General features: G+C 40.8%; 1 protein-coding gene across 3 annotated transcripts in view; it reads left to right on the forward strand.

Moving 5' to 3' along the window:
• ADAMTS12 (ADAM metallopeptidase with thrombospondin type 1 motif 12) overlaps positions 1-13565 on the forward strand; it is a 367651-nt gene that overhangs the window by 310482 nt on the left and 43604 nt on the right. For all 3 annotated transcript variants that reach the window (XM_063619890.1, XM_055246206.1, XM_055246207.1), the window contains one exon: positions 10965-12092. In XM_063619890.1, the coding sequence (XP_063475960.1) occupies positions 10965-12092 (1128 nt within the window). The remainder of the gene's footprint in view (positions 1-10964; positions 12093-13565) is intronic.

Consider the following 13565-nt stretch of genomic DNA (forward strand, 5'->3'; position numbering starts at 1 on the left):
GTTTATAACGTCTATTATCAGACACATAAGTTCAGATAAATGTTGCATTTTCCCAAAATTAATTTGATCTAGTTATCTGACTATAATTGGATATCAGTAAGCTGGAAGGTTATGAAAAGCTCTCTCAGGCTTTAATTTTCTTTGGGTCACTTTGGAATCCCGTTTCATCAGGCCTTGTCGTGTTCCCAGTTATTAGTGGAAGGCCCCAGAGCCTCCAAGGGCCTCAGCTCTGCTTCTCTATGTGCAGTTCAGTGAACAACCTAAGGAATAGCTAGAAAATACATGTTTTTTAAAAATTAACAGGCCAGAGTTTAGAGATGGATGCTGACTTTATCTTATGAGCTTCCTTGAGAAGCCATATGCTTCCATAATAATGCTACCACTGGCCAGGCATCTGTAATCCCAGCACTTTAGGAGGCCGAGGCAGGAGGATCACTTGAGCTTAGGAGTTTGAGACCAGCCCAAGCAACATGATGAAACCCCATCTCTATGAAAAATACAATTAGCCAGTCATGGTGGCACATGCCTCTAGTCCCAGCTATTTGGGTGGCTGAGGCAGGAGGATCGCTTGAGCCTGGGAGATCAAGACTGTACTGAGCTGATATCATGCCACTGTACTCCAGCCTAGGTGAGAAAGTGAGACCCTGTCTCAAAATAATAATAATAACAATAATGCTACCATTGCTCAGGATATTTTAGGAACTCCTGTGAGGACTCAGGAGAAAATGGAGAATATCTGATTCAGGAGAATGCCACAGAAAGTCAATTAGAATGGGGCCTGATGGATAAATGAATAATGTGATCAAAATCTTTGTGTTTAAAAAATGTTTGATGATAAATATGTGACAGATTGCTTTTCACCTGCTCTGAAAGAAAAATTCTAAAATTTGTGTAAGCAAAGGTACCATCTCTGAAGATACCTATTTGAAAGCAAAACACTCATTTAAATACAGCAGCTTTGATGAAACCTTATTTCCAAGACTCCCTTTTATTAGCTTATGTCACAGTTTAGGTTTATTTACCTTCTGAATCTGTGCAGGATGTTCTCTTGGGCATCTAGGTGAAATTAAAAAAAAAAAAAGAAACAGAAAGTATGGTCCCTAGATGGTAAGAACTTCCATCCAGTGGGAGAGATAGGATCCAGAAAAGAAAAAGAAAAAAGGAAAGGAAGGATAAAGATACACATGCAAAGAAATATACCTACATACAAATATGGGGGTATTACTGATTCACGCACCGATGTATATACACACATCAGTGATAAGCCATACATTCTTTTTGCTATTCCTGGGGGAGTATAATCACAGCATTTGGCTGGCCTGCCTTATTAGTCCACTGCAACCTAGGTTTCTGTAAATTACAGTGTTGTCAAAATAAGGCTGAATGGAGTATTGTGACTGGCCTATTAAATCTGTTTACCAAAAATGTGTTGGCCACATCCAAAACTGTTAATAATTCTTGTCATGTAGAATTTACTAATTGCCAACATCTTAATGCTTTTTCAGAGGACTGCAATTACAGATTTGGCTGAGGAGTTCTTCTTAATGTGTTCATGTTTATGGGAAGCGTAGTAACCTGTCTTAACTGGAGAACAAGAGACCAAAAAGTTGGCATGATGTAAGAAGCACTTGGGTCTGTGATTCCATATGTAGGCCATTGCATAGTCAATGGACCACACATGGACAGTTTCTAGCTTCCACTTGACAGAGCTGAGCAGAAAGGCTGAGCCAATGCCCTCATTCGGAAGATGTCATTGGAAGTGCTTTTAGTTAAATCAGTATCAAAATATTCATCAAATGGGTCTTCCTTTCTTCTATCTGCTCTCTTACTAATAACCTTCTAATGAACTTTGCTGCAGTATGATGAAATGTCTTTGACATTCTAACTATGCCCAGATACTTTTTTTAAAGAGAGGTGACATAGTGTTTCTTGGCAGGCAGTATTTATTATCTAGATTTTGTCTGGAGACCAACATCATTTGAAGCAGGATAGTGCTCCAGCCATCATTTGGTCTGCACTGTGTCATTTTCATCTGCATTTGTCATTTTCATCACCCTGGATGGTCTAAAACTGTACAATTACTGATCCAAAAGGCCCAAGAACTGACAGCCTTCTAGACTCCTGTAAAATGGCCTTCTCTGGGCTGACCTAAGTGAGAAGAAAGAGGACGTGCATTCATGAGCTCCTTTCCCTATCAACGCACTCCACCAACTCAAGCAGTGAGGGGAGAGTGGGCTCAGCCGTGCCAGGTTGGTACCCTCATCCCTGTCCCAGCAGGGATCAGAAAGGGGAGCTCTCTCCCCTGCTGCCCCAGGCAGGCTTTCCTGCCCCCTGTGACCAGCCCCTTTTCTCTAAGCTTATGTTGTAAATACCTGACTCTCACCTCCAATCTCAGGTTTTACCAAGAATCTTATCCTGGTTTTGCCCACCCTGCTTTGTGGACTTAAAGGGTAAAGAAAGGAACTCTATTTATTGTAAATAGAGACCAGGTATCAAAGTTATTGTGGCTCCCTTACTTCCCAGATACACCATTTCAGGGACATGCCTTGTGAGAGGCAGCCAGTCTAGCAGTGAAGGGCACAGCCCCTAGAGCATGGCTTCCTGGGTTCAAATGTGTATGTGTGGCATACAGGACACTCCAGAAGCCAGGATGTGTGTGTTTGTTTATACAGTTTTCCTTTCCAAAGGCATTTCAGGCAGTTTACAATAAAAGGGCTCTAGACATTGAAGTGGTGAACTAGAAGTTGTATCCACGCATGGGAACAGAGAGCAACATGCCAAACATGAGAATAATAGGGTTATTTTGATGAAGCTTTCAGTATAACCCGGTGCATCCAGACAACCAGGGCAACAAGGGCAGCCCAGTGGGTTCCATAATTCTTTCTTTCTGATAGATGGAAGGGTACCTCTTCTTCAAGAGACACCCCTGGTACCCCCAATGAGAGCTTTAAAATAAATTGCCAAAATTATATGAGATTTTTAATCATGGCTCCAATGGTTTAGTCAGATACTTTGTAAAAATCTGTGCCATCTTTTTCCTTGGAGGGATGGATGGATAAATGGATGGATGGATGGATGGATGGATGGATGGATGGATGGATACATGGATAACCGCCATGTACTTAATAAATGTTTGACTAGTGCATCCTTGGCAGAAAAGGAAGTGGGAAGAGTCCTGGCTGAGATCACGGAGAAACATCTTAGTTCTGGTCTTGTATTGCATAAACTTGTATTGCATATTGTACAGTCTTAGGAAAATGATTTTTCCTTTTAGGACCTCAGTTTGCTCAATTATAAACCAACATGTTATTTCTCCTAGTAATTAGACTAATAGTAATGATGGGTGGCAATTTTTCTAGGTTTTCCCGCCCTGGCAATCTCTAATTGTGTGGCCTTGAGGCACACAATTGTGTTAGTTCTCTGTTAGCCTGCTGTCACTGAGAAAGATAGGATTTGTTGTAAGAATTGAATAAGATAATTCATGCAAACACTTAGCATAGTGCCTGGTAAAAAGTAAGTGTTCACTAAATTATTATCAGACAAGAAGGCAAAAGTCTGTTTTCCATGCTACTCTGATTTTGCAAACCTTGATCAATCAGTTGCACCCAAATGTGCTGAAGGAACTGATTTGTGGCCCCCCTAAGTTTTCACCTATCCTCTCCTTGAGCTCAGGGAGCTCATTCATTTTATGCATGAAACACTATAAGTGCAGTGCTTAGGGCCTACAGATTCTTCAAGGGCCTGCGCAACTATTTGAGACCTGAAAAAAAACCTCATGCATTGCTTCTATAAAAACAAAAGAACCCTGCAAAATCAGAAATCAATATTTAATTACATATTAATAGCAAATACATACCAAGCATTTTGTATGTATTATTACTATGTATTATGTATGTATCTATTAAGTACTTTTATGGGTATTAGCACATTTAATCTTTACCATGACTTATTTAGCCCCATTTTATTAATACAAGTGAAGAAACTGAGGCATAGAAACATTTAGAAATTTGTCCAAGGTCACATAACCACTAAACCATGGAGCCAGGATTTGAACGCAGGCAGCACAGCGTCTACTCTGAATGTACGCTTTGCCATACTGCATCTCAGATATCTGCAAAATGTAGCAATATGACAGCTCCTAGTATTCATAAGAAATGTTTTGTGTTTGGAAATTATTTGTAGACTGGCTTTTCTCATTCTGTTGGAATTTCAGACTATGCATAACAACTGCTGAGAAATTAGAGCCTCCCCAAAATTAAATGTTACCCTCAGTGAATAACTTCAAAAGCGCAGGAAAAAAATAAAGCCTTTCACAAAAGATTTCAATAGACATTTCTCAAAAGAAGGCATACTAATGGCAAGCAGGCATATGAAAAGGTGCTCAATATCATTGATCATCAGAGAAATGCAAATCAAAACTATAATGAGATACCATTTTTATCCCAGTTAAAATGGCTTACATCCAAAAGACGGCAAAAACAAATGCTGGTGAGGATGTGGAGAAAAGGGAACCCTTGTACACTGTTGGTAGGAATGTAAATAGTTTAACCACTGTGGAGAACAGTTTGGAGGTTCCTCAAAAAAGTAAAAGTTAAGCTACCACGTGATCCAGCAATCCTACTGCTGGGTATATACCAAAAAGAAAGGAAACCAGTCTATCAAAGAGATATCTGCACTCCTATGTTTGTTGCAGCACTGTTTGCAATAGCTAAGATTTGGAAGCAACCTAAGTGTCCCTCAACAGATGACTAGATAAAGAAAACGTGGTGCATATACATGGTGGAGTACTATTCAGCCATAGAAATGAATGAGATTCAGTCATTTGCAACAACGTGGATAAACTGGAGATCATTATGTGAAGTGAAATAAGCCAGGCACAGAAAGGGAAACATTGCATGTGCTCACTTATTTTAGGGCTCTAAAAATCAAAACGATTGAACTTATGGACATAGAGAGTAGAAGGATGGTTACTAGAGGCTAGAAACAGTAGTAAGAGTTTGCAGGGAAGGTGGGGATTATTAATGGGTACAAAAAAAATAGAAAGAATGAATAAGACCTACTATTTGATAGCATAATGAGGTGACTATAGTCAATAATAACTTAATTACACATTTTAAAATAACTTAAAGAGTATAATTAGATTGTTTGTAACTCAAAGGATAAAAGCTTGAGGGGGTGGATACCCCATTCTCTGTGATGTGCTTATTTCACATTGCATGCCTGTATCAAAACATCTCATGTACCCCATAAATATATATACCTACTATGTACCCATAAACATTTTTTAAAACTGGAATGGAAAAAAATAATTTCAAATGTTTTTTATAGCAAAAGTTACATTTCACTTGAGACAAGAAATGCATTTGAATATATTTGATGGGACATGGGGTGGAGGCTCTAAAAGCAGACACACCCAGAGTCTAGGAAGATCTTTAATTGACCCTTCCTGTGCCTGCAAAAACACACAAACAAAACATTCGCTTAACCAAGATACTGAGAATCGATAAAGTACAAAGCTCATCACAGGGGTGTTGGAATGCAGAGTGACCAAATAGACTGAATGCTGATGTTCACAAATGAGCTCTCTGGCTCTTGGGATAGAAGACGTGGCAGCAAACAGCAATGCTATGTCTATTGCTAAGTGGGAAGCAAAGCTAGACTCATGTGAAGCCCCTGCCACCCGAGGGAAGAGAGCAAGGAGGGATAGGGACATTTTTGAGAGTCACTGACCCTCTGGATTCCCTAGTTCCAGGCACTCCTGTGGAGCTGGCCACCTGATATTCTGACCTTGTCACTCCCTCTTTTGGTGTGGAGTGTCATTAGCGTCAACATCTCAGTTCTTCCCAGGCATCAGTAGCCTGTGCTCTGCCAGGGTTCCTGGAGAACAGATATGGGCACCTCTATTTGCAACAACTACTCACAGAAAACAGCTGAGAGCTATGTTGATTGTCCTCATCAGGTCTGATTTTTTTTAAATTATCTAGGCTATTGTCTTAGTTCCCGAGGGCTGCCCTAATGAAGTACCACAAACTGGGCAGATAAAACAACAGGAATTTGTTGTCTCACATCTGCAGAAGCTACAAATCCAAGGTCAAGATGTTGGCAAAGTGAATTCCTTCTGAAAGCTGGGAGGACGAATTGTTCGTGCCTTTCCCCCAGCTTCTGGTGGTTTGATGTCAATCTTTGGTGCTCAATGGCTTGTAAATGCATCACTCCAATCTCTGTCTTTATCTTCACATGACATTCTACCTGCCTGTGATCTCTGTGTTCAGATTCCCCTTTTGTTATGGATACCATTAGGGCCCACCCTAATGACCTTATTGTAACTTGATTACCTTTTTAAAGATCCTTTCTCCAAATAAGGTCAACTTCTGAGGTTGGGGGCATTGAGATTTTGACATATCTTTTTTGAGAGGGACACAATTCAACCCAAAACAGATACTACGTGTTTTAGCTTGCTTTCAAAGTTGGTGTTTGTACGAGATCTAATTATTCATTTATAAATTTCTGAGATTGTGCATTAAATGTCTTAATGCCCAAAATATTCACTATTTCTCTACTCAGCCCTTTAGCCCAAACCGTCTGATAAACTCCGACCGTGTTTTCGAATAAACTCTTTCTCAGCACTACAGCTCAGTGCCAATTGTGAGCCTCCTCACCCCCAACAGTGGACCACAGGTGGGCGGAGTTGATAAATTTGGCAGCAAACCTCTTTCTCGGTGGCTTCCCTGACAAGAGGCCTGTATCCAGGACGGTGACAAGTGAGGGCAAAATGACTCCCAGAGAGCAGGTTAACAGGTTGACATGCTGCTTTCCTGGTCCAGGGTTCAAAATTACAAGGTAAGGGCATACGATAATCATAGCTGAAGTTGGTTTGGAGAATTCTGAAACTACCAATTGAGATGGGTTTGGAGTGTGGTGTTGTGTACTGCATTTATCTCATCTGAAGGGCTTGACAGCTCCTAAGGAGATAAACACAGTTGGAAGATGTACTGGAAGAAGCGTGGAGCTGAATACAAAGCAGCACTGCCTGTTCTGCAGTGACTAGGAGAAAAGACAAGTTCGTATTCAGGCCCAATATGCTTGGTAGACAGCTAATACTGTCCAGCCGGGCATAGTGTGCCCCAGAACTAAGGAATGGCAATCCTGGGTTATTTGAAAAGTTCAATGTCTGCTGGCTAAGGAAAGTAGATGTGGATGGAAGGTTGGTGCACTGAGGGACGTATAAACTCCCAGACCCCAGGTCTTCATTAATCAGGTTTTGGGTTGCTATTTGGGAATGACAGCAATAGATGCAGATCATCAGCTTTTCCAAGAGAAGTCAAAAATCAGGAATTTTATTAACATAAAATTGCTAATTTTTAAAATGTTGGCTACTATTTTGGTTTTTGTGTTTTGCTTGTTGGTTGGTTGGTAGGTTGGTGGGTTTTAAGATTGAGCAGGCCAAAGAATACATGTCAGTGGGCCAAATGTAGCCGTTAGGCTGCTACTTTGGAACTCCTCTTCAAGAGCCATCTTCTGTTTTAAAATATTAAAATCGAATGCATTTTAACTCAGCAACCAGCTAGGTAGCTGAAATGGTCTGGCTTTGTGTCCCCACCCAAATCTCATCTTGAATGGTAATCCAAATTGTAATCCCCATGTGTTGAGGGAGGGACCTCATGGGGAATGATTAGATCATGGGAGCAGTTCCCCCGTGCTGTTCTTGTGACAGTGAGTTCCCATGAGACCTGATGGTTTTATAAGGGGCTTTCCCCCTCTTCACACTTCACTTGTCTCTCCTGCCGCCATATGAAGAAGGACGTGTCTGCTTCCCCTTCCACCATGATTGTAAGTTTCCTGAGGCCTCCCCACCCATGCAGAACTGTGAGTCAATTAAACCGCTTTCCTTTATAAATTTCCCTGTCTTGGTATTTCTTTATAGCAGCATGAAAACAAACTAATACAGTAGCTCTTCTTTATTCCTGCCTTACTCTTTTAGGTTGAGCAAATTCACACCATCAGTAAGATTACTTAGTTCTTGTTATTGGTAAATTTGAAAACCACATATCCATCTGTTAGCTCTAGGAAATCTGAATCTAAAAACATCCAGCAGTAAACCAGTAGGGGATGTGTGGCTCTCCACAGTATCTTGTAGACATGTGCCTGCACCTACCTCACCAAGACAGCTGCTCACTTCACACTTCCCTGATGAGACAGTTCTGTGTGTCACCCACAAGGGCAGTAGAAATTGGTGAACCCCAAGCCTTTTGTTATGATCACTATTATTATTATCAGCATCATTATTAGAACAGTGATAATAATAGCTTTCAATCACTAATTGTCTTCATATGTTATGCCACCTCTGTTAAGCCTATTGTTGAAGGTAATCCACACAGTATCCTGCAAAGGTAGGTGCCGCTGTCTCTGTTTCCAGGTGAGGAAGCTGACTTAGTCACTGAATCACACAGGGAGTTAATATGAAACATCAGGGAATTTAAGCTATTTCTCAGAGGCTTTATAGTTTTTTGACTTCATAGTTCAATGGGGAGGTGGAGGGGACATGCACCTATACTTTTGCATTTAAAATTTTTTTGTAAAAGTGTACAAGTAAAGCTAACTTCTTTAGAGATATTAGCAACATTTCAAGTCAAAATAAACCAAAAAGAAAAGAGAAAGAAGAGAAAGAAAAGAAAAATAGAAGCGTTTCCTACTATGTTACTATCTAGTCTAATACTTCATGGAAAGGAAAGCCGAAAGAGGGCCACCTGCTGCCTGAGAAGAGTTGGCAGTAGCTGGGACCTTAGTTATCAGTCAGCTCTCAAGACTGAGCCTGCCTGAGGCAGCCAGCATGGAAATGTGTTCACACATACAAAACTGATCAATTTTACAAAGTGGAGATTTGAAAATCCAAGAAGTTCAGATTAGAATGTAACAAATGGAGAGGGACTCAGCATGACTAAAATAGATGGAGCACAGAGTATCTTCCTACACAAGAAGGGAAGAAACAGTGCAGCAAACCAGGAAGATAAATACCTCCTGCCTTCCCTTTCCAGGTCCAGGGAGAAGTGAGTCATGGACCATGCCAGAAGAGACTGTTTCCTCCCTGTTGGGCTCCGATACTTGCATTTGGTAGCCCCCACTTTGGTGGGAAATGATTGTGCATTAAGCATCATTTCTGCCCAAATTATTATTCTTATTATTATTATTATTTCAAAACAAACCTGGAAGTTCCATCTTGGAGTAACTTGTTTTAATATTTTGTGGACATCTTAAATCCACAGCTTCACTGGTTGGGTCCAAACCCACAGTTGGACACTCCTTCAGCTGTACATTCTCCTGTGCTCACAGCATCTGCTTTTCAAAAGAGCTGATTTCACAGAGCTATTATACATCAGTGAGTGATTATGTTTGATTGAAACAAAATAAAGGAGAAGTTTTCTATGTCGGTATTATGTTCCTACTTAGAGAAAATTGAAAATAGAACTTGAGAAGGCAAGGAACTTAAACTAAATGCAGAAGCTCATGAGTGAGAATTTTTCCATTCCTGATTTTTTTTCCAGGTAAAAGAGTCGCTTAATTAATATGTACAAGGTGATCACTGTGTCCTCAGAACTATCCTGGAATTCCATTACGAATGAAAAACAGTTCCTGCCTTTGGATAGCTTTTAATAAATCAAAGGTCACTGAGTGAACTCCATGGACAGCTACTTGTACAGTGTGTTGCACTAGGTTTGGAGATGGGGGGTAAAAATAAATCTAATGCTTATTCTATGACTGACTTGCTGCCTTTCAAGTGAGTTCCTGGGTCTCAGGTTCCTCACTTGTGGAAGGCAGAATAACAGTTCCTGCCTTGTACATCTCATAGAGATATCATGTATATCACACAGAATAATGTTTGCACAGCCTTTGAAATCATTTTGCAGTCCCCATCCTTAAGAAACCTGCTTTGAGGTCAGGGATACATGACAGAGAAATGTAAAATGACCAGTGAAGACCCCTGGGTGGTCTGTGTTCAAGTGCCAACTATTTGGTGGTTGACTTCAAATGCCATTGGAAAGAGAAGCTAAAAATGGAACCATCTGGTAAAAGTATGGATTTTTCAAAATATTTAGACATTTCGTGTTTTATAGCAACTCCTTATCTGCCATTCACATGTGTTGAAATTGATGCAATGAACATTCTTTACCATGTATCCTGAGGAAGGCCCGTTCTGTTAGGATTCCCCCAAAGGCAGTCTAGCTGCTTGGGCTTCAGCATGGCATACAGAATGTGGGGGGAACATTGGCGAGGGGCACTTACCAGTACCCCAATGTATACCTCAGTGCCATGCTAAGGGATTGACCTAATTCCTTGGGAAAGGCTATTTTAATTAATTATATACGTTTAAATTTTAGAGTAGGTCTTGGATCTATGCACCTGTGTGAGTATGGTGATTAACTAGCTTTTAATCTGATTCTACCTGCCACAGGCAAGTGAAAATGGAGCTTAAGGTACCTGGGAAAAATGTGTGAGTTATGATAGTTGCTTTCTAAATATAAAGGGAAAGGTTCCTTATACCGAATTTCATATTCCAGAGAATATGTACACGTTATATATTAATTTAATAAAATCACAGTCCCAGAAAAGAGACAATGTGACTTACTAGCTCTTTAAAAGATTTGGCAACTTGTGTAAACCATTGCACTCATTGTGGATCCCACCATCCATGATTCACAGCCCAAAGGGACTGCAGTTTGACTACATCATAGTTTACATTTTCAGTTTGTGAAGAATAAATGGTTGAGACTGAGTCCCAGCTGGTCTCCAGGAGATACATATTTCCATGGAAAACTGAAAGAGCACAGAAACCAAATGTAGAGATGGCAGACAATTTTAGCTGTATAGTTTAGTTTCCATCAGGCCTGTTTTGATCTGTTATAGACCTGACCATGAGAACAAAAGCATCTTCTCTCACCAGGCTAACAGCTGTTTCTCTCTTCTAGTGTTCTGTTTCCTGTGGTGGTGGAGTGCGGATTCGCAGTGTCACATGTGCCAAGAACCATGATGAACCTTGCGATGTTACAAGGAAACCCAACAGCCGAGCTCTGTGTGGCCTCCAGCAATGCCCTTCTAGCCGGAGAGTTCTGAAACCCAACAAAGGCACTATTTCCAATGGAAAAAACCCACCAACACCTGAGCAGGACCCCCTAAAGCCCGTCCCTCCACCTACATCCAGGCCCAGAATGCTGACCACACCCACAGGGCCTGAGTCTATGAGCACAAGCACTCCAGCAATCAGCAGCCCTAGTCCCACCACAGCCTCCAAAGAAGGAGACCTGGGTGGGAAACAGTGGCAAGATAGCTCAACCCAACCTGAGCTGAGCTCTCGCTATCTCATTTCCACTGGAAGCACTTCCCAGCCCATCCTCACTTCCCAATCCCAATACTTGAGCATTCAGCCAAGTGAGGAAAGTGTTTCCAGTTCAGATACTGGTCCTACCTCCGAGGGAGGCCTTGTAGCTACAACAGCAAGTGGTTCTGGCTTGTCATCTTCCCACAACCCTATCACTTGGCCTGTGACTCCATTTTATAATACCTTGACCAAAGGTCCAGAAATGGAGATTAACAGTGGCTCAGGGGAAGACAGAGAACAGCCTGAGGACAAAGATGAAAGCAACCCTGTAATATGGACCAAGATCAGAGTACCTGGAAATGACGCTCCAGTGGGAAGTACAGAAATGCCACTTGCACCTCCACTAACACCAGATCTCAGCAGGGAGTCCCCCTGGCCACCCTTCAGCACAGTAATGGAAGGACTGCTCCCCAGCCAAAGGCCCAGTACTCCCAAAACTGGGACACCCAGAATTGAGGGGATGGTTACTGAAAAGCCAGCCAACACTCTACTCCCTCTGGGAGGAGACCACCAGCCAGAACCCTCAGGAAAGATGGCAAACCATAACCACCTGAAACTTCCAAACAACATGAATCAAACAAAAACTTCTGAACCAGTCCTGACTGAGGAGGATGCAACAAGTCTGATTGCTGAGGGCTTTTTGCTAAATGCTTCCAATTACAAGCAGCTCACAAACGGCCACGGCTCTGCACACTGGATTGTTGGAAACTGGAGCGAGGTAAGACATTTCCTACCCCTGGCCTGGTTTTACATGGAAAAAAGCTAGGAGTGTTAAATTCATGTGAAAATTTCAAAATGAACTTGCATTAAAATATATTCTACTGCGAAAACAAAAGGAAACAATCAGACCCATTCCCTCATCTCCCTCCTTACCCCCCAACTCTTCAAATGGAAAAAAAATTATATAAATTATATAACTTGTGAAGTTTTATAGATATATTGTCTAGCTTTTAATCTGATTCTACCTGCCACAACCAAATGAGAGTTCCTGCCTTGTACATTTCATTGGGACGTCATGTGTATCACACAGAATAATGTCTGTGCAGCCCTTTGAAATCATTATGCAGTCCCCATCCTTAAGAAACCTGTTTTGAGGTCAGGGATACAAGACAGAGAAATGTAAACTGACCAGTGAAGACCCTTGGGTGGTCTATGTTCAAGTGCCAACTGTTTGGTGGTTGACTTAAAATGTCATTGGAAAAGGAAGCTAAAAATTTATATATAGGGAAGGAGAACAAATGCAGTGAGATACCGTGAAAAGTACCCTGAACTAAGCGGGAAGCCTGGGCAGTCGGCTGTGTGATTATGGCGAATTCATCTATCTTTCTGAGCCTTTTTTTTTTTGCCTACAGAATGATAAGGCAGGTGTAGATTATCTCAAATGTTTCTTCCAGCTATAAACTGCAATGATCCTATGATGAAGGACGACTGAAAAGGCCTGAGTTCACATTTCAATCAAAAATCTAGTTTTGAGACTTGGTTTAAAATTGTGAAGTAATCACAGGTAGAATGGAAACCTAAGACAAAACTTGTTAAAACAATTGTATAGCTCACCATATCAGTGATTTTTTTCTTTTCTTTTTGGTTTGTTTGAGTGCTTGCATTTAAAAGATTCATTTTGCCTTATTGAAAGAATTAGAATTTAGAGGAAGAAGAAAATAAGCATGATGACATCATGCTAGCCCCTATTTTCATGCTCCAGAAATTTGGCTAGATATTTGTCTTTCCATTTCTAGAACTAATTACATCCTTTGAAGCATCAAAATCATTTCTCACCTATTTGATATCTGAATATGCAGTATACAAACTTGTTAATATAATGTAGCAATGCAAAAGAGGACTTTGCGGCAAAGTAATCACATGTTCAAACCATTCAACATTTTTATGACATTTCATGACTCATCTCCCCAGTTAAAGGGAGGTAAACTATTAACAGCTAATATAAAAATTACAATTTAGGTATAACAATTTATAAAGCATGTAATTTACAAACCACTTTAACAGGTAGTCTCTTATTTTTTCCTTTTGATGGTCCTGATGAGTAGGTAAGTGTCTCACTGATACTGACTTACAAATAGAAAAAGAGATTTGTAACAGTTAACTGATTTCTCTGAAGACGCAATTGGATGACGAACCGTCTTTCTCTTCCCACTCTGATCTGCTATCTCTCTGGTGGATTTTAGCACCAATT

Source organism: Symphalangus syndactylus, chromosome 16 (assembly GCF_028878055.3).
Source record: "Symphalangus syndactylus isolate Jambi chromosome 16, NHGRI_mSymSyn1-v2.1_pri, whole genome shotgun sequence".
Lineage (NCBI taxonomy): Eukaryota > Metazoa > Chordata > Mammalia > Primates > Hylobatidae > Symphalangus > Symphalangus syndactylus.